This window comes from Bombus affinis, chromosome 15 (genome assembly GCF_024516045.1).
Source record: "Bombus affinis isolate iyBomAffi1 chromosome 15, iyBomAffi1.2, whole genome shotgun sequence".
In the NCBI taxonomy this organism is placed as follows: Eukaryota; Metazoa; Arthropoda; class Insecta; order Hymenoptera; family Apidae; genus Bombus; species Bombus affinis.
This window is the reverse complement of record NC_066358.1, coordinates 1,493,292-1,510,855: the sequence shown is the minus strand read 5'-3', so window position 1 is coordinate 1,510,855 and position 17,564 is coordinate 1,493,292. Positions and strand designations below refer to the sequence as shown.

The 17,564-nt window shown below is 39.1% G+C and overlaps 4 protein-coding genes across 7 annotated transcripts in view; 1 reads left to right on the top strand and 3 right to left on the bottom strand.

Moving 5' to 3' along the window:
• The window catches only part of LOC126925013 (gamma-aminobutyric acid type B receptor subunit 2), an 84,273-nt gene extending 83,438 nt beyond the window's left edge, over positions 1 to 835 (bottom strand). Inside the window, exon 1 of the mRNA XM_050740104.1 lies at positions 30 to 835. The gene's annotated coding sequence lies outside the window, so the exon portion shown is untranslated. The remainder of the gene's footprint in view (positions 1 to 29) is intronic.
• A 1,615-nt stretch (positions 836 to 2,450) lies between these two features.
• On the top strand, positions 2,451 to 7,389 carry LOC126925017 (glucose dehydrogenase [FAD, quinone]-like). Of its 2 annotated transcripts, XM_050740114.1 has the most exons (7): positions 2,451 to 2,708; positions 2,888 to 3,164; positions 3,247 to 4,142; positions 5,061 to 5,420; positions 5,524 to 5,900; positions 5,993 to 6,366; positions 6,606 to 7,389. In XM_050740114.1, exons 3-7 carry the CDS (start codon positions 3,565 to 3,567, stop codon positions 6,978 to 6,980), a joined length of 2,064 nt encoding a protein of 687 aa, XP_050596071.1. In that variant the 5' UTR covers positions 2,451 to 2,708; positions 2,888 to 3,164; positions 3,247 to 3,564; the 3' UTR covers positions 6,981 to 7,389. The 2 variants fall into 2 exon arrangements, with proteins under 2 accessions (XP_050596071.1, XP_050596072.1); XM_050740115.1 differs by having other exon boundaries at positions 3,085 to 4,142.
• LOC126925028 (rh5-interacting protein-like) lies at positions 7,019 to 13,438 on the bottom strand. Of its 2 annotated transcripts, none has more exons than XM_050740161.1 (8): positions 13,048 to 13,438; positions 9,894 to 10,022; positions 9,045 to 9,185; positions 8,404 to 8,532; positions 8,046 to 8,306; positions 7,884 to 7,979; positions 7,731 to 7,802; positions 7,019 to 7,635 (listed from the first exon to the last, which is right to left on the bottom strand). In XM_050740161.1, the coding sequence occupies exons 1-8, from the start codon at positions 13,166 to 13,168 to the stop codon at positions 7,550 to 7,552; spliced, it is 1,035 nt and encodes a 344-aa protein (XP_050596118.1). In that variant the 5' UTR covers positions 13,169 to 13,438; the 3' UTR covers positions 7,019 to 7,549. The 2 variants fall into 2 exon arrangements, with proteins under 2 accessions (XP_050596118.1, XP_050596117.1); XM_050740160.1 differs by lacking the exon at positions 13,048 to 13,438 and adding an exon at positions 10,252 to 10,949.
• Positions 13,439 to 13,736: 298 nt separating this feature from the next.
• Positions 13,737 to 17,554, bottom strand: LOC126925027 (prion-like-(Q/N-rich) domain-bearing protein 25). Of its 2 annotated transcripts, none has more exons than XM_050740158.1 (7): positions 17,339 to 17,554; positions 15,937 to 16,089; positions 15,721 to 15,855; positions 15,497 to 15,634; positions 15,126 to 15,398; positions 14,900 to 15,043; positions 13,737 to 14,721 (listed from the first exon to the last, which is right to left on the bottom strand). In XM_050740158.1, exons 1-7 carry the CDS (start codon positions 17,499 to 17,501, stop codon positions 14,648 to 14,650), a joined length of 1,080 nt encoding a protein of 359 aa, XP_050596115.1. In that variant the 5' UTR covers positions 17,502 to 17,554; the 3' UTR covers positions 13,737 to 14,647. The 2 variants fall into 2 exon arrangements, with proteins under 2 accessions (XP_050596115.1, XP_050596116.1); XM_050740159.1 differs by lacking the exon at positions 17,339 to 17,554 and adding an exon at positions 16,207 to 16,397.
• Positions 17,555 to 17,564: the final 10 nt, after the last annotated feature.

Here is a 17,564-nt window from a genome sequence, read left to right as displayed (position 1 = left end):
AACAGGAAAAAAGGAATATATACACGTACCTGACAACATATAATCCTCTGTTACTTGTCCGCTCTTCCCTCCGAAGGCATTTATCTGCATTATCTTCCTGGTGGATTTCTTGTACTGACTACGTCTGATAAACTGGTTGCCACCCCCATCACGAACTAGCTACCGATCCTTGCGATACCATCCACCAAGAATACACTACACACTATTCGAGGAAAGGAATCTCTCCCCCTCCCTCCCCCTCTTTCTCCCTGCTCCGTTCCTCTTACTCGCTTTCTCGCTTTTATTTTTCTTCTTTGACCTTCTTCTCTGTTTCCTTTTTTCGAATTAATTTGCTATTCGGTGGCCGTAGGAGAACGATGTACCATGATGCTCTTCTTGCTGCGAAGGGTTTACGGTCACGAAAACTGCGCAGAGTCACAGGGTCGCGCAAGATGAGAACGGCTCGATCGGATCGAGAGGGAACAGGATCCAAAGTGCAGCGGTAGGTATACGGTTGGTACGATGTGAAGAACGAAGAAAAGAGCGAAAAGACGGACCGGTCAGTGACGGCGGTCGATAGATGGTGACTTTCCAAGTCGTCGATTGTAGCACGTTAACGGATAAGTATAGGAACGAATGATCGAAAAAGATCCGTGATAAGAAAAACGCGACGAGGTAAAGAATACGTACGGAGATCGCGTACCATTGGCCGAGCGACAAAACCCGACTGTTTTCCAACGGTAGCGAATCGAACACGATCAGTCACGTTCGCCGGATGTAGCGCGAATAGAGGGTTGGTCTTGCGCGGCAGCGCGCTCACGCGGTCATCCGGTAAACTGACAGACCACCCCTGAAAGACCTCCAAACTGTCAGCCTTCCCACCCTGCTCTTTTGCGGCTGCGCGTTTTCCTGAACCCGCTGTCCCTTACCCTGGTGCCGATGTGCTCTACTTCTCCCACCACCGACTAGCGATGGCCCTTCGATATTCTCCCCGTCGCAAGTTTTCGAGCAAGTTGCTTCTACGAGGACCCGCGAGTCTCGCCAATTTCCCTTGTATTTAACCTCGCATAGCCGCCAGCCTCATTAATACGATATACAAAGTTTAGTTTCCCTTCGCGAACCTTTGTTATTCGATGATAACGTAATAAGTGCGACTAAATTTGATTATCTAAAGCACCTACATTATCTAGATTACCTAAAGTAGATTAACCGAGTTGCATAGAGAGTATGTAACTAGAGTTCGAAGATGCTCTGCGGCGTCTCGAAGTCATCGCTACCGTAGGAACCGATTCTCGTCCCTTATTTCCACGCCCCGTGAAAAACACCCCACCAGCCAGCCACTGGAAGGAAGCTCGATCGTATCTACCCCGTGACCCCACATGCCAGCATTCTCTGTTAAAAGGCTTTCCACTTTACTTCACTCCCGATTCTTCTTCGCTGACTCGGTCATCCTTCGAGAAAAGACTGTTTCTTGGAACACTTTGAAAATTGCCAAATGTCTGGTGAGCCGAATTCGAACAACATATATCGAAACTTGAAACTCCGAAACTAACGATCGGACAACCAAATTACTTACTTCTTCATTGGCCCAATTTTCTTCGCCAATTTCTCGAAGCTCGAAATACGATACGAAACATGCCTGTGTATCGTGCGTCATACTCTTTTATTTCGTCTAAATTGATACTCAGCATTTAAAATTACTTATGTCGATACTCAGCATTTAAAATTACTTATGTCGATACTCAGCATTTAAAATTAACGCGAAATATCCTTTCGGCACAAACACACGGTTGTGATAACAGCGTCCATGTCTGACTAACGAGGTTATGATGATCATATTATTAATGAAACCATTAATTATACTCAACTTCACGCAAAAACTCCATATTCGTGAACACATCCGATTAAACACGAAACACTGAAATAATTTGGAACTTTATTCTTGGGTATAAGAGTAATTTTAGTAGATATTTAATTTCGCATATAAATACCACGCAATTTTTCGTTTCTTACCGCGCTTTTAAGATACATTCAATTGTACTTTCTTTTAAACACGATAGGTAGAGCTACTAGAGATTTGGCGCGCTTTCGCTATAGTATTAGATGTATATATTGAAAAGTTTAGAAGCTGTAAATTTAGAAATTATATTTAATTCGATCACCAAACTTGATATAGATTTTAAAAAACATGAATGAAACGTAAGAATAAATTTGATGCGACTCTCTTATCATTTTTGCGTCACATGCAACGTTATCGATACAGTATAAGGTAAGATCACGACATTAGCGATTAGAATTAAAATTAAATCAGTGATTAATAATTAAATAATTAATTAATTAAGAAACAGGATAGACGTGACCGTCGGTGGTTACATCGATCATCATTGACTAATGTCGAATCAAAGGATTTCTACTATATCATAGTTCGAAAATGAAGAAACTATTCTCCTATGGATTCCTTTTCTTATCTTACTTGCAAATAAGATGAAAAACAGTCATCAAACTTAGAAACTAAAAGTTTACAGTATAAAATGTCATATGTAAGCACTGAACCAAAACCGAATTTGTATAATCAGTGACGTATAACCAATTTAACGTATAACGAATTTGTATAACCAAAATTTATATAAATAACATTTGAGTATAAGAAAGAAAATACTTTTATAATCGATACGACTATATGAAGAAAAGAATTATATTCGGCGCAAAACCGTCTGTCTTCTTACAAGGTAAATTGCAAATGTTGCATATCTTCGGAAAGATTTCCTGTACACATGTTATAAATCTTGCGGATTAGTATAGTCCTTATTCTTCAAAATTATTTTTACGCTATCTTTCATTGTTTTTATTTGAGTTGTCTTTAGTTTTTACTTGATTCATTCATTTAAATGTGATAAATGCACTTTAGGAAAAACTCGATGTATGACTGACGTCATCTTCAAGATGTCCTACTTTTACATTGTTTTTTGTGATATCAACTTCGTATAATTTGTATTCTCTACCGGTATTTAATATTTCTATAAAGAAACGTTCGTTATGAAACTAAATTTGAATATTCCAATGAAATATGTTTCTTCATAAATATCAAGCCTATTAATAAATTAGCGACGACAGATGCGGCGTTTCTCGTGATGAATCGTTCCTTTAATTCGGATCATCGATCTCTTTGGAGGAGCTTCCGTTCAGTAAGTGGGCGTTTGATATTCATCTCGTACTCTTACTCGCGTCATTATACCTTGACTATACAAGCACTATCAAGAATTCCAGGTGTCTCTCGTTCCAGACGTCGATCGTGTCGAGCAAATTCGTTTCGAGGTAACGAGGCACAAAGATCGTGCGAGTCGATGACAATGGGAAGCTACGAGGTGTTGCCTCACAATTTTGCTATATTTACATTAGAAACACACGACCTTTTAAGTCTCGATTAAAGTTTCGATTCAAGAGTTTCAAATTTTCTGTGACAAGTGTCAAAGTGATATAAGTGATTATTTCTACAAATTTTGTATTTTCTCAATCATACGTGCACCGAGTACACAAAGAAATCGATTTCGTCGTCGCTTGAATTCACTGAATCCCTGATAAACGATGTTAAGGTTGTTGACATTTGTTTTGTTCCTGTCCTTCGTGCAATGTATTCTTCCTCCCGCCATACTAGAGACTATATACCAATTTTTCACCGAAATTCCAACCGTGGACAATGACTTTGTCACCGATGAAATATCTATGTCCAAGGAATACGATTTCATCATAATTGGAGCTGGTTCTGCCGGATCAGTAGTGACAAATCGTCTGACAGAAAATTCTAATTGGAATGTACTGTTGTTAGAGGAGGGCAAAGACGAGATCTTCCTTACAGATATACCATTGCTAGCTTCAGTTTTGCATATCACGGACTATGTCCGATTACATAAAAGCGAACCAAGACCCCGAAACGCTAATGGGTCTGGCGGTTACTGTTTATCGATGAACGAAGGTCGTTGCAATTTACCAGGAGGAAGAGCTGTTGGTGGTAGCTCGGTGGTGAATTTTATGATATATTCGAGAGGATCGCCCGCGGATTATGACGCTTGGGCTGCACAAGGTAACCCAGGATGGAGTTATCAGGATGTGCTACCGTATTTTATCAAATCGGAGAACTGCAAGCTTCTGGATCAAGATATTAGGTACCGTATCAAGTTTACCCTTTCACTGTAGAATGAAATGAAAGAACGAAGAATTCATAATGAACGATTTGGAAAATAATTACGTTCCTGGCTCCAAGATTTCTTATAAATTTCTTGCAAATTCTTTCATTTCATTTTAAGCTTGAAGCTTAAGCTAAATAAATTTGTTGACAGATCGTAGAAAAATATGATTGGTTCGAAAATGATTCAGAAAACATATTAGAGTTAAAATGTGAAATTTATAGCTTATTATATTTGACTTCGAGTCTCTCGTACTACGCTGTGAATAGGAAAATATAAAAAGGGTCTTCGCGAATTGTCTTGAAAATCTTTCATCTGCATTTTCGTACTAATAACGCAACAGTCGAATCTACGAACAAAACGGCAGCAATATATTAGTTAACACTTTACCGACCGATAGCCTATTAATCGGCTTTTTGTCGCCGACAATCTTTCTCATTATTTGAGCAGTAATTTGTTATTTAGTACTAAGGTACTTTGCTCAGTTGCATCAGTTGCGTTGCTTCGTAAGCTCCTATAGTTTTGTACCAATTTGAAAAACTTACCGTTCGCGATGAACGAAAAGAATGGTATTCGAGTGTCTAAACCGAAACAGAGCCAGCGACAGGGAGAATCTGCGCCTGAGATGCTGGTCGGACGTGCTATTGAATTGCTAGCGGTCGGTAAAGTGTTAATAATAAACATATCCACAGTAAAATGTACTAATTGAAGATATATGCGAATGAACTCGCGAATACTAGAAAGTGACTATGAAATATATGCTAGTTCAATGTTTGCTTAACAAACGTTTTAAGAGAACTTGAGAAACAGCGTGATAATGTTACTTAAATTAAATTCCTCGTTTACCGATTAAATTCGATTATGATATTGTTCTTCTGACACGGCTTTTCTCATCAGATACCATGGCCGCGGAGGATATCTTGACGTGACGTCTCCGTCATACGTCTCTCCTCTAAGAGAATGTTTTCTCCAAGCTGGCGAAGAACTAGGATATGATGTAATTGATTACAACAGCGACAGTCTTATTGGCTTTTCTACGGTTCAGGTTCATCTGCGAAACGGACACAGGGTCAGTGCTAACAAAGCGTTCTTAAGACCTATTCGACTCAGGAAGAACTTGCATCTCTCCAAATTATCAAAAGTAACGAAGATCGTCGTCGATCCAAAGACGAAAACAGCCATGGGTGTAGAATTCATTAAGAATGGCAAAACACTGTTTGTCTCTGCCAAGAAAGAAATAATACTTTCAGCAGGTACCTTGGAAGAGCTGCTAATATTTGTTAATATTCTCTATGGCCGCCAAACTGTTGCGAAAACTCTTCGTTAACGTCTCTTACTCGTATATTTATTATTTAGGTACCCTGAACTCACCACAGTTGTTGATGCTCTCGGGAATAGGGCCGAAAAGTCATCTCGAGTCTTTAGGTATCCATGTAATCGAGGATCTACCGGTTGGATATAATCTTCAAGATCACGTCAGCATGTCGGCACTGACTTTTCTCGTAAACGAGAGCGTGACCATAGTGGAACCTCGGCTAGCTTCGAATCTAGCCAACACCGTTGACTATTTCGTTAAAGGAACCGGGCCATTGACGTTGCCCGGAGGAGCCGAGTGTCTCGCCTTTATCGATACGAAACAGGATTATCCAAAGAATCTAGTCAAGAAGTTGCAATTTAATACTAACAATTTTCATAGTAAAACGCGCTCGAAGAGATACAACGACAAGAGAGGTAACGGTAAAGAAATTCCTCGAGCTATGTACGTTAAATGGCGATTAACAATTTAAACGATATCACACAACCTTAAAATTACTACTTTCGTTTTTCAGTCTCTTTGCCACCGAATATAACTTCCATCAATGTAAATTCGGATTACTTGAAAGATTATCCACGCCCGACTTCGCGGAAAAACAAAGGGACTGATGTTCCCGACATTGAACTGGTTTTAGGTATAAGTGCTCTAACCGGTGATATATCGGGCAGTTACAGGGGACTTCTCGGTTTAACGGACGAATTTTACAAAGAAGTGTTCGCCGGTTACGAAGGTTTTGACGCTTTCTCCATCGTCCCGGTACTCTTACAGCCAAAAAGTAGGGGAAGAATTACCTTGAAATCGTGTGATCCACATGACCGACCTATTTTCGACATAAATTACTACGATCACGAAGATGATCTCAGAACTATGGTTCGAGGCATTAAAAAGGTTGTTACTTTTAATGTAATGTTTATCTTGATATCGCCACGGCTATTTATGTTGCGTTTTACAATCACCGCTTTTCCAACGCATCCACCGTAGAGTTTCCTTACAGCTATTAATTTTTCTTATACATCTCTGTCGCGATTGCTCCTACTGTTTCTTCCCATCTTCCTTCTTTTTCTGCTATCGCTATCGCTACTAATATGGTAATAGGATATAAAGTTAACTTTTCATTGCTGTTTCAGGCTATAAATGTTGCATCGACCGAAGCTTTCAAACGTTTCAACGCGACGCTATTGCCAGTCGCGTTCCCAGGATGCAAACACGTCTCGTTTGGTTCTGATCTGTACTGGGCTTGCGTCTCGAGGCACGTGAGCACGACCCTAGGTCATTTCGTAGGAACGTGCAAGATGGGCCCAAGGAGGAACTCGGGTGTGGTGGATCATAGGTTACGAGTGCACGGGATCAATGGTCTCAGAGTTGTGGATGCCAGTGTGATACCTACTATAATAGCAGGTCATACGAATGCGCCTGCTTATATGGTCGCTGAAAAGGCTGCGGATATGATAAAAGAAGACTGGGAAATGTCGAATTCCGCACGCAGGATGTCGTTTAATTAAATATTGGAAAATGTTGGGAATAAATTAGAAGCTAGAGATCGTACATCAACGCATGTATTTTCGTACAAATTTGCTTTCGTTGCTATTCGTACGAGTATAGTGCTGCTACAGAAGCAACTGCCTGATCTTTGCGCGATTGTTTATGTTAACCCTTTGACGACGAGGCTGGCTTAATTCGGAATTTACGTATTGTTATTCTATCAAACTAGGTGTATGAATGAATTCATTTTTTAAGTAACTTTAGTCGTCACATAGATGGTTTATCGTCATAAAATAAAATATTCGACGCTCGATAGAATGATATAGCTTCCGCTGGACGAGAGTCAATACACGTTGAACAGCGATTAACCTTCTGTGATATAAATAAATACGAACCGGTTGGAGAAAATGGATTTGTCTTTGGTAATGATATGTTCATCTCTATCTACACAAATGCAGCGTATTTACAATGAAAGGAAACATTTGAATAAATATAGTTGTACAATAATAACGTCATTATAACTCGATAAAACTGCGAAAGACTATGATATCTTTTCAATCGTTGCTATAAACGACTGTGTCCCTCTTATTCACAAAGTCAATGAAAAACTCGCAAAAAATACAAAATTTAGAACTAGAGGAAGTTGTTGCCAGGACTCTGTAATTGTCGCAGCGCCTGAAAACGAATGAAATGCATTTGTTATGCGATGCAAAACGAAAAATGAAAATATTTATTTCACAAAATGCAACGAAGAACGAGAGAGCTGTTACCATTGTCGCTATATCGGATGCAATCGTGTAGCTCCTCTGCCAGAATGTAATCCTTGGCGCATTTGCAAAAGCCTGGAAGATAGATCGGTACTCTGAGAAGCGGTATACCTACGAGCTTTTACTTCGTTCACCAACGTTAAAATGAATTCTTACCATCTATACAATCAACGTTCATCACCTCGGTGGAGTTGGAGTCCCTGTACGTTTCGGTAATACACTCTCTATGACTTTGACATCTGTCATTCAACACTAAAATGACGATGCATCGGTCGAATTAGTTTTGATTCGCCGTGAAGCGACGCTAACGGTACTCACACGTATCTTTGAGACAGATAGAACCGCGTTGATGGAAGTACTTGATACACCTGCATCTGCCATTAGGTCCGCACTCGGACTCCCTTTGAAATAACTGGCATTGAGAATTCTCTTGACACGGTTCTCCGATGGATTCGCTAACTTTCAAACACCGTTTGCCATCGCTCGATAGCACATGATCCACTTTGCACGTACAGAAGTCGAGGCACCTCGAGTTCTCCGCGATGCAATCGTAATCTTTGGAGCATTTACCACCTAACTCTGTCAAGCCACGCACGGATCACTTTGATTTTCTTCTCCGTTCAAGCACAACTATTACGTAAATACATGCATACAACGTAACAAGTGGCACGCTTACCAATACTTGGAATGCAAACGTCGTTGCGTGGATTCGCATGATAGTTCAAGGTACACGCACAAAATCCTGTCACGCAGAAACTGTCTTTGATGTAGCAATTCCGGTGCGATTGACAAGGAAGTCCTAATCCTGAACAGGAATCGGTATCGATCAGCATTTCTATACTACAGCTTGGAATTTTTTCAAAGACATTAAAGCATCTTTACAAGGAGAAGAAATATCGCTAGTATTGAGGGAATCTTTAACAGTCTGATGAACAAAGTGGATATAATCGGAGTTTTTCTTCCGAGACAACGAAAGAGAAGAAAAAAATTATGTCCACAAACTTAATTTGGTAATAATAATTTATATAACAGTAATTTGATAATACAAAATTCGTATGATTTAGTAGCGCTTTCGTACGATTAATCAAAAAGCTGATACCACGAAAACGAAATGTAAAGTTCGATGAAAAAAAGACGCTTCATAGAAAAACAATGGCATACGCCGATATATTTTGTAGTCAGTGTAAATTACGTCGTAGAAATATTTTAATTAACCTTCGAATCGAGCGTGCGAAGGTGAAAAAATAATTATAGCACCTGCTTATGGATAATGATAGAGGAAACTGAAGCGTTTCGCAGGAAGTGGAGTACACTCACCTACAGACTCGTAACACCTTCCTTCCACGTAGTGAGAACCGTCGGAGCACTGGCAGATCCTTTGTCGGCACTCCGAGTAAGGGGCGAAGGTCACCTGACATTGAATGTCCACTTCACAGGGGTCCCCGATAGCATTCGCCACTGTGAACAAATTCTTCTCGAATCAATTTCGACGTTGATGGATTCCGTGATTTCGTTAGAAGCTAGCCTTCGCGTGGGAAGTCGAGGAAAATATAGCTCAGTTTTGTCGGACCGACGAGCACGATGAACGACACGCTCTAGAAGACGATGAGACCGTGAGAACGGGACGGCTTAGAATACGAACGAAGAAAGATGTCCGTGGAATCACGTTTTCCGGGGTCGGCGACACCGATTCCGACTTAGCGACGAGGAAGATGATTAATCAGAATTTTTATCCAGGTCAATCGGTTCCTGTTGTTCGTTTCAAAAAAAATATTTAACTATTTATGCTCAACTCGATTAGCTGAGATTGACGCGAAAATTTACCGAGGTTATTTTTATCTGATTTGACTGATAATTAGGGAATTGATTAAAAAATTTCAAAGACATGGAGAAACACGCGTGGTTACATAATGTTGAAAGTGAGAGCGCGCAATAAATTCTAATTATGTAATAAAACTAACGTTATAGATATTGATATTTCTTTCGTCGTATCAATTTTCGTGATTTCTGTTTCTAACAAATATTTTTACGTTTTTATAAGTCGTTCTATATATTGCTTTAATATGGAGAATTTCCTTTTTCATATGTAATTTGAATACCTCGACTTTTAGAATTTAGTAAAATATGTTTTATTATAATGTAATGAGAAATACTTAAAAATTGTACCTTTTAGACATTCCAGGTGCGTGCGATTTTTGTTGACGATAAAACCGTCTTTGCATAGACAGGCTTCCTGGTCCCAACAATAAGCATTCTTCATACAGTCTTCGTCGTATCGACACTTTGCCAACGTCTCTGAAAAATTCATATGAGCGTTACACATCATCCTTCAAACAACCAAATTTAATCTCTAATCTTCAACATTTTCACATTCATATTTGTCGCGTACAATGCACTTTCGTTTCATACATCTCATTCAGCCTACACGGGCCAATTTTCTAGCTGTTCGTAAGGATTGTTCGAACTTCTAACGAAATAAGGGTCAGGGATCGAGCGCAAAGGGACTAGGATCGCATATACATACGGGGAGGTGGTGTTCGGTCGCTGCATCGCGGCAGTTGTTGGTTGACGTATGAAATGGTTGCACAGACGGTGACAGGTACGAGGACAAGGAGCCTCGAGATCCCGACCACCGTCCTGATCGGTGTCATTCTCGTACCACCGTTGGAACGTCTTCCTCTCGGCGTCGTTTCATCAGCCCAAACCGAATGATCGTCATTCCCGATGGCCCCGCGAAGGATCTCCCGTTTCTTCCTTGGACTTGTTCTAGCCAGCCCGCTAGGCTCGTCTCTTCACGGTCTTCTGTATGCTTTCTCACCGTATTCGCGTTACGCAACTCGGCCACGAAGATCCGCTCTATTGCTTCACGTTAAATTCGATGACGGCATCGTTTCAGTTGTATATACTTGTTCATCGACTCGTTTCGTGTATCGTGATTATCGCCAAACCCCGACTAATCGAGGACGATCGTTCTTCGCAGTGTTCTGGGCAGTCAAAGTTTTCGAACAGCTTCCAATAATGTTATTTCGTTTAATTTAATTTACGAGCGTTGTTCGATATTTTTTTAATTACCGGTAACCATCATGACTAAAGATAATTTAAATTTACAATTTTATTATTCACACCGGATACCAATTCCTATTAATAAGAATCGAAGATAGTTGAAATTGATTCCACGATGGTTAACGGTAACCAAATTCGTTTAAATTAAGATATAAATTCTTATACCATAACTTTCTTAAACTGGAGTTACAACAGTTATGGTCCCTGTTTTCAGATATGAATTTAAAGGGATTCACATTTGGTATTTGATGATCTCTTCTCTAGACTGTTTCGGAAAAGCGATTAACTCAAGATGGATTTGATTTGCGAAAACGATTTGTTGCCATTGTTACAGAAAGCAAGCGGGACGCGTTTTACCGATCGCGGGTGAAATTGGGTCAAGCGCGGTCGGTTTGGTATCGATCATACTTTAAACTCGATTAATCGATCGTAACGAGTCAACAAGACGTTAAGTTTGTTTTCAATTCGGCCGCCGATGATCGCGTGTCGCGTCGCATCGGTGCACTCGTCCACGGTCGCTGAACAATCGATCTAATCCGAGAGGCTCTCTCTCCATTATACGGTATTTCGCCGTAACCACGTAACAGGTTGCACTATGCCAACGGTGATAAGTGTGCGTTAAATCAATGATTCAACTGCGAAAGTATGTGATCGCGGTTAACTTTAGTTAGACAATGTTTGCGCAACAGTGCGAAAATAAGAATATTATAAAGATCGTATATTTATCGTTTTTTTTAGTTCGATAAAGTTGAACCGTTATCAGAAATTTTTGCTGATTCTCTTTTACAATTTAAACTCCCGATGCTGAACTTGTGGCGAATATTTCGTAATAAGTACCGCGAAATCTTTTATTCGCTTTCGACTAGAAGGTTGCCGATCGATGGTCGAGTTTAACGTGCCCCGCTTCCATAGTTTCGGCCTATTACACAACGATAGTCGTACGTTTAAACACAGAAGCCACTGTTAGGTATATCGAGCCTCGTTCCTTTCATCGTTGTCACGTAGCATTCGTCCAATAATTCTCAGAAACTTTATTCAATTCTTACGGTAATGATTTACCAGAACCTGACGATTGAGTCATTGCGCAACTTATATGTGCATTAGTAGATTCGGTACTATTTTTATCGGTAGTGCGTCAGTATCACACCTGTAGCTGTATTTCATAGTTGTAAATATAACTTTTGATTACTTTATATCAGAAGATAACATAGAGCAATAATTCGAGCTTAAACGTTGATATTATAGCCAGGTATAAGAAATGAGATTTCTATCGTAATATAGCAAAATCAGTCACGATACATTAGTCATCTCTATATAGAAATAACCGCAGATCGTGTAGAGACGGATTTGAGATTTTGTCATACGTTTTGGAGGGTTAAATACTGCCATTGTTCCTAGGTCACGTGTGACTTCATAATAGGGTTTCACGCAATAGCAAGCTTTGTTTAAGTCGTACGCTGCAGTCCATCTCAGAGAACAGTGCGTTATACCGAAATATCAGACGACAAGAGGGAACGACCTCCCTTGTTCTTTAATTATGTGCGGTTCCATGCCGACATTCGCCTAACTGTGAGAACCAGCAGCGTAGATCCGGCCTCTCCGTGTTTCCCCACGAAACCGAAGAAAGGATCACCCGGTCATGAAGGAACGAAACCACGCGAGACTTTCCTTATAAATTCACTCGTCCCAAGATCTCGAGATCTTATCGCTAAAGAAACCTCGTCGAGACCGTACACTAGCGCATTTTTCTTTCAGCTTTCGTTACATTCGACGAGTTCATTAGCTGCGATACAGCGCGCTTTAAAGAACTCATCGACACCAATTTAATGCGACTAAAATTCGAGATACATAGAATCGAATTATAACTGAAAATCGTAGTGACATAAATCGGCATATTTCAAATGTTCGTTTTGCTTCGGCTCGAAACGTACGCGTTAATGGGGTAGATAAACAGCATATCGTACTCTTTTCTTTTTTTTTTTTTTTAATACTTTGTATCCGATAACCGTCACTTGCAAATTTAACTCGGATTCAAATTCAAACTCATATTTAAATTCAAATCCAAATTAAAGGTTCCTTTTGAAATTGTCATGCGCAGTGTACAAAATTTTTATGAAAAACTTGAGATTCTTGGGAACAGCGTAGAAATTAAGGACACGTGTCGGAAACGCGAATTAGTCACATATTTTACGCATAGAATAATAGAATTTAAAGAATACGTATCACGACTTTGAATGATGTAACGAAGCACACTCACGTCTAAGGAGTAGATGTTCATGCTGTCCGTGCGCGGCAACGACTGCACTCGGTACGACGAAACAGAGGCCGATCGACAGCGCAAGACCTCCCATTGTGAGACGATTTACCAAGCCCGCCATCTTCCTCGTTCAGCACGAGCTCGCCACTTTTTCGCACGTTCCTCTTCTTTTTCTTTTCGTTCGTTTCCAATCTGCAGTCACGAAGCTCGCAAAGACGATTCTCCCGATATCGTTCTTTCTCCCAGTCTAACAAAGATCGCTCTTAAATTCCGATTGGCTTTATCTAATCTGTACGCGTTGATAAGTTTATGGTAAATGCAACGAACGAAAATGAATCATTCGTCTGCTTAATCGTGCATCGCCATTGAAATCGCAACACGACGTGTTACATCAAGCGCGTGTCATCAGAAATTTTATGATTAATAGGTAAGTAATAAAAATGTCGATCCACGTGATCGTCATCGATATTTTAAATACAAAGTTGATACGAACGATGACACGATTCAACCGTCGTTATCTTTGGGAGTATATTAGATAAGCAAAATGTCGAAATTCGTATTTGTAATAGTAATTAAGGCATCAAGAAGGTGTACTAGCTTGAGAATACACAATTTTTCATCGTAAAAGTTTTCGGGATGTGAACGTTATTGAGATGATGTAATGAAAGATATAAATAAAAGATACAAGATACAAGATAGAAAAGGCAATTCTTTATAGATGTATATATATTAAAAATGGTAGTATAATAACTCGAGAAAAATAATATCTTATTCTGAGTATAACGATATCGAAAACGATAGATATGAAATTAGTGGGAAATTATCGACGCCTACTTATATATTCACTTAGATATAAAAAGATGATGTGTTGTTTCCTTAGAAAAACTAAAATAGCTAAAAGACTGAGACTAAAAAGGAGAAACCAATTTTGGAAGAACTCATAAGGAGTTCTTAAAACGTTCATTCATTCTAATTTAGATAAAATTAAGAGCTTAATTAATCACTTATAAATCTATAAATACTGTAAGACTGTTATAAAAGGAGTAAAACATTACTATACTTCTGGTATATAATTGTTTTGGGATTCCAAACGTGAGCGGTTGGCGTCTAAACAAGTCATAATATGCTTCACGTTGCATAATCGAATATCAGTTTCTCATAAATATTGCCGTAATCACCGAGGTAAAATTTGAACGAAACGAGATGTTGGGTTAGACGATTATTTAATTTCCACTTGTTGGCAAACATATCCATTTCTTTGGTATTGAAATGACCTATAAGGTAGACGAGGCTACGAAAACGAGTCGCAGTAGCGCGCTTTGAGTGCGTTAATTGCATGCATGCCGCAGGAAGTCTTTAAACGGCTCGGTGCACCCAGCCTATTCTCTCGATGTACTCGACGCGTAACTCTGTGCAGTCGCGGAGACATCCAATGCCACGCTGTGTTCTGCTACCTTTTTCTCACTTTCCGTGCTGAATTTCGCGTCGTGTTTCAGCTGTGTCATCGAGAAGCCTGCATACCAAAACTGCTCCCGTGTACGTTGTTTCTTGATGAACATGTACATTTCCTGGCAACGATTTCTAGATCGCTCGAAAATGTTTAGTCGAGTCTGAAGGAGATGAAACAAATAATCGTCACGAGGAAAGTGGGTAGAACAGGTAGAAGATGCGAGCCTAGAAAATAGTTGTAATAAAAATAAAGATTAGTAATAAATGAAGCGTACACAAGAAAACATAACAAGAGCACTTTTGTCGGTTTCTCGAATTTTATGCTATTTCTTTTTATGTTATATATCGAATTAAACGAACGCAATCTATGTAGAGGTCTGTTTCATCTTCTCTTTTTTCTTACCTCCGCTCACACATCTATCGTCTTTTTTCTCGTAATTCTCTGCACACATGCACACGTTTTTCTCACATATCACTGCCTTTTCCGTCACATTTCCATTTTCCTCCTGGTAACAATCGTACGTATTTCCACAGGGCTCGCCAAGTTCTGTAAAACGTCGCAATTGCACTATTAGTACAAGGAAAGGAAGACTTTAAGAAACGTAACCATATTCTTGAGAAAAACCTACTCTTGTTATTGTAACATTGCTTCTCTGTGTATTCGAAGTGATATCCACTTTGACACTGACACGTTCGATTAACGCATAACGCGTTTGGGAAGCTTTTAGTGCACTGTACGTCTTCCTCGCATTCTTCCAAGATATCTTCCGCGACTCGCAAACATTTTTTTCGATCCTTGTTGATCACAGTCGCTTCTGCACAATCACAAACGTTTCTATCCGTACATATAGCACCGTTCACGTGAGCGCATTCCTGCGATCTGTTACATGATTTTCCCACATCTGTGAATATTAAGCGATTGTAGGTACATCTTGCGCGATTATTTTTGTAGCGACGCTTCCTTGGATTATCAGAAGAAGGAAGGAAATTTTTGTCTTACCGATCGTTTTGTAACAAGCGTTTGTTACAAAATGGTATTCGGGGATGCAGATACATTGGTTATTTTGGCACGTCGTATTCGGTAAGTATGCCAAGCATTGTATGTTGTCCGTGCACGGAAAATCCAATGCATCAGCTTCTAAATTATTGAAACAAAAACAAATCAATTGCTGAATTGATGTTGAACGAGTTTAACTCGCATTCCAGTATACCAATTGTTCTTACTTTTAAGGCATTCTCTTTTGCTACTTGACAAAACGTAGCCCTTCCGACATTCGCATTGACTCTTCGTTGTGTTGCAAATAGTGTTATTAATCCCACAATTTTGATCGATCTTGCAAGTTTGGAATATTGTGAACCCTAAAGAGAATGCAATGCCTTTCATTTACTGGTCAAATTATTATACAGAAGAAGGAGAAACAACAAAAAATATTACTCTACCTGTAGTTTTGTTATGCTGTATATTACTGCTGGAGCAGTTCTTCATTTGCCCATTGTTCTCGCACACGCAATATCCATCTGTACACGTTACGCCTTTCGTCATGTTCAAATCGTCGACGCAAGTTTGAACACTGACACAAGGGATGGGCGGATCTGTAAAAAGTCAGTTCTGTATTTTTGATAACTTCTGTAATCCGCTGGAAAAAATGTTTCATCTATCCTTCTTATATCGATTAGATGAGCAAAATTGAGGCATTTGTTCTAACATACGTTGTATGTGTATGTAAGAGGTAGGACAACCAGATTAGAGAATTATAGATGTTTGTAGGAATTCGAATGATATTTTATTTGAACAACGTTTAATTATCTTTCCTCTTGCCCTCCTTAATTTGCTATTCTCGAAGAATGAATCGAAAATACTCTTCTTAACGAATTAAATGTCAAGGAACTGAAATCATCGATGGTGAAGTGTTATCACTTGTACAACTTCTCACTACCATGAAGAGGTCGTTTTTATTTTGAAACAGAACCTGCCAACGTTTGTATACAAGAACGGAGATAATACACGTATTTGTTCCGAACCAATAGCATTATGTCGACAAGTCGGTTGCTCCAAACGAACCGACGTTAAATCAGTTGCTAAACATTACCGAGCTTTTATTTTTCCGAAGAGTATTATATCGATCGAAATAAAATTCTTTCGAAGGACAAAAATCTAAATAAAACGCAAATATGAATCATGTTGAATACATGATATCGTACGAATCGCGTTTAACAGCTTCCATCTAGTTGATTCTTGTTTAATTACTTCTCAAGAGCATCGCGTTTCAAGTATACATCCCGTGATTAACTTAAGACTAAAACCAGCAGAGTGATTTAGAATGATGCAATTCGTAATTTTTCATAGAAATATTATAGATTAACCACAGTATGTTTTTAGAAATTTGAATGATTTTTATAAAATATATGAATGGAGACCCGATTCCTCGTTTGTAATATTTTCTCATAAATCATTCACTTTAATTTCTTTGACACAAGTGTATATCGTACTCGCCGGAGATTCTAAGGTCTAATTATGGTAAAAGGGAACATTACGACATACATAAAATATACGTGATTAAAAACCTTCGAATGTATGTATATAACGCGCTCTAATTGCAATGAACAGTGCTAATAATACCATTATTGCAGCGAATTAATTTCAAATTAACTACAAGGGTTGCTATCAATAGCAATTTGTCGAAATAATTATTCGATCGATGCAATATCTACAATTATAAACTAGATTGAGATATGAATTAACATATGCTTATCAATTTGATGCAAATTTACTTACTTAACTTATTAATTTAACTTAGCTGAAACTCGACATCGGTTAATCTAAGGAAATTTCAAAACTTACCAATATCCTCGGTAATTGCACTATGTAGCATAACGACGATCAGCAGGGCGAACAAATATTTCTTGCATGCGAAAGCAAGCATTCTTGACGTTCGAATCTTAGTATGAAATGGTACAGGCTTAGCTGCAAACTGACAAGTATCGGTTCGCGATCGAGCGAGCATCGATAGCACACGACTGACGAACGCGAGGCCGTGTACAACTACAATTAACCATATTCTCCCACC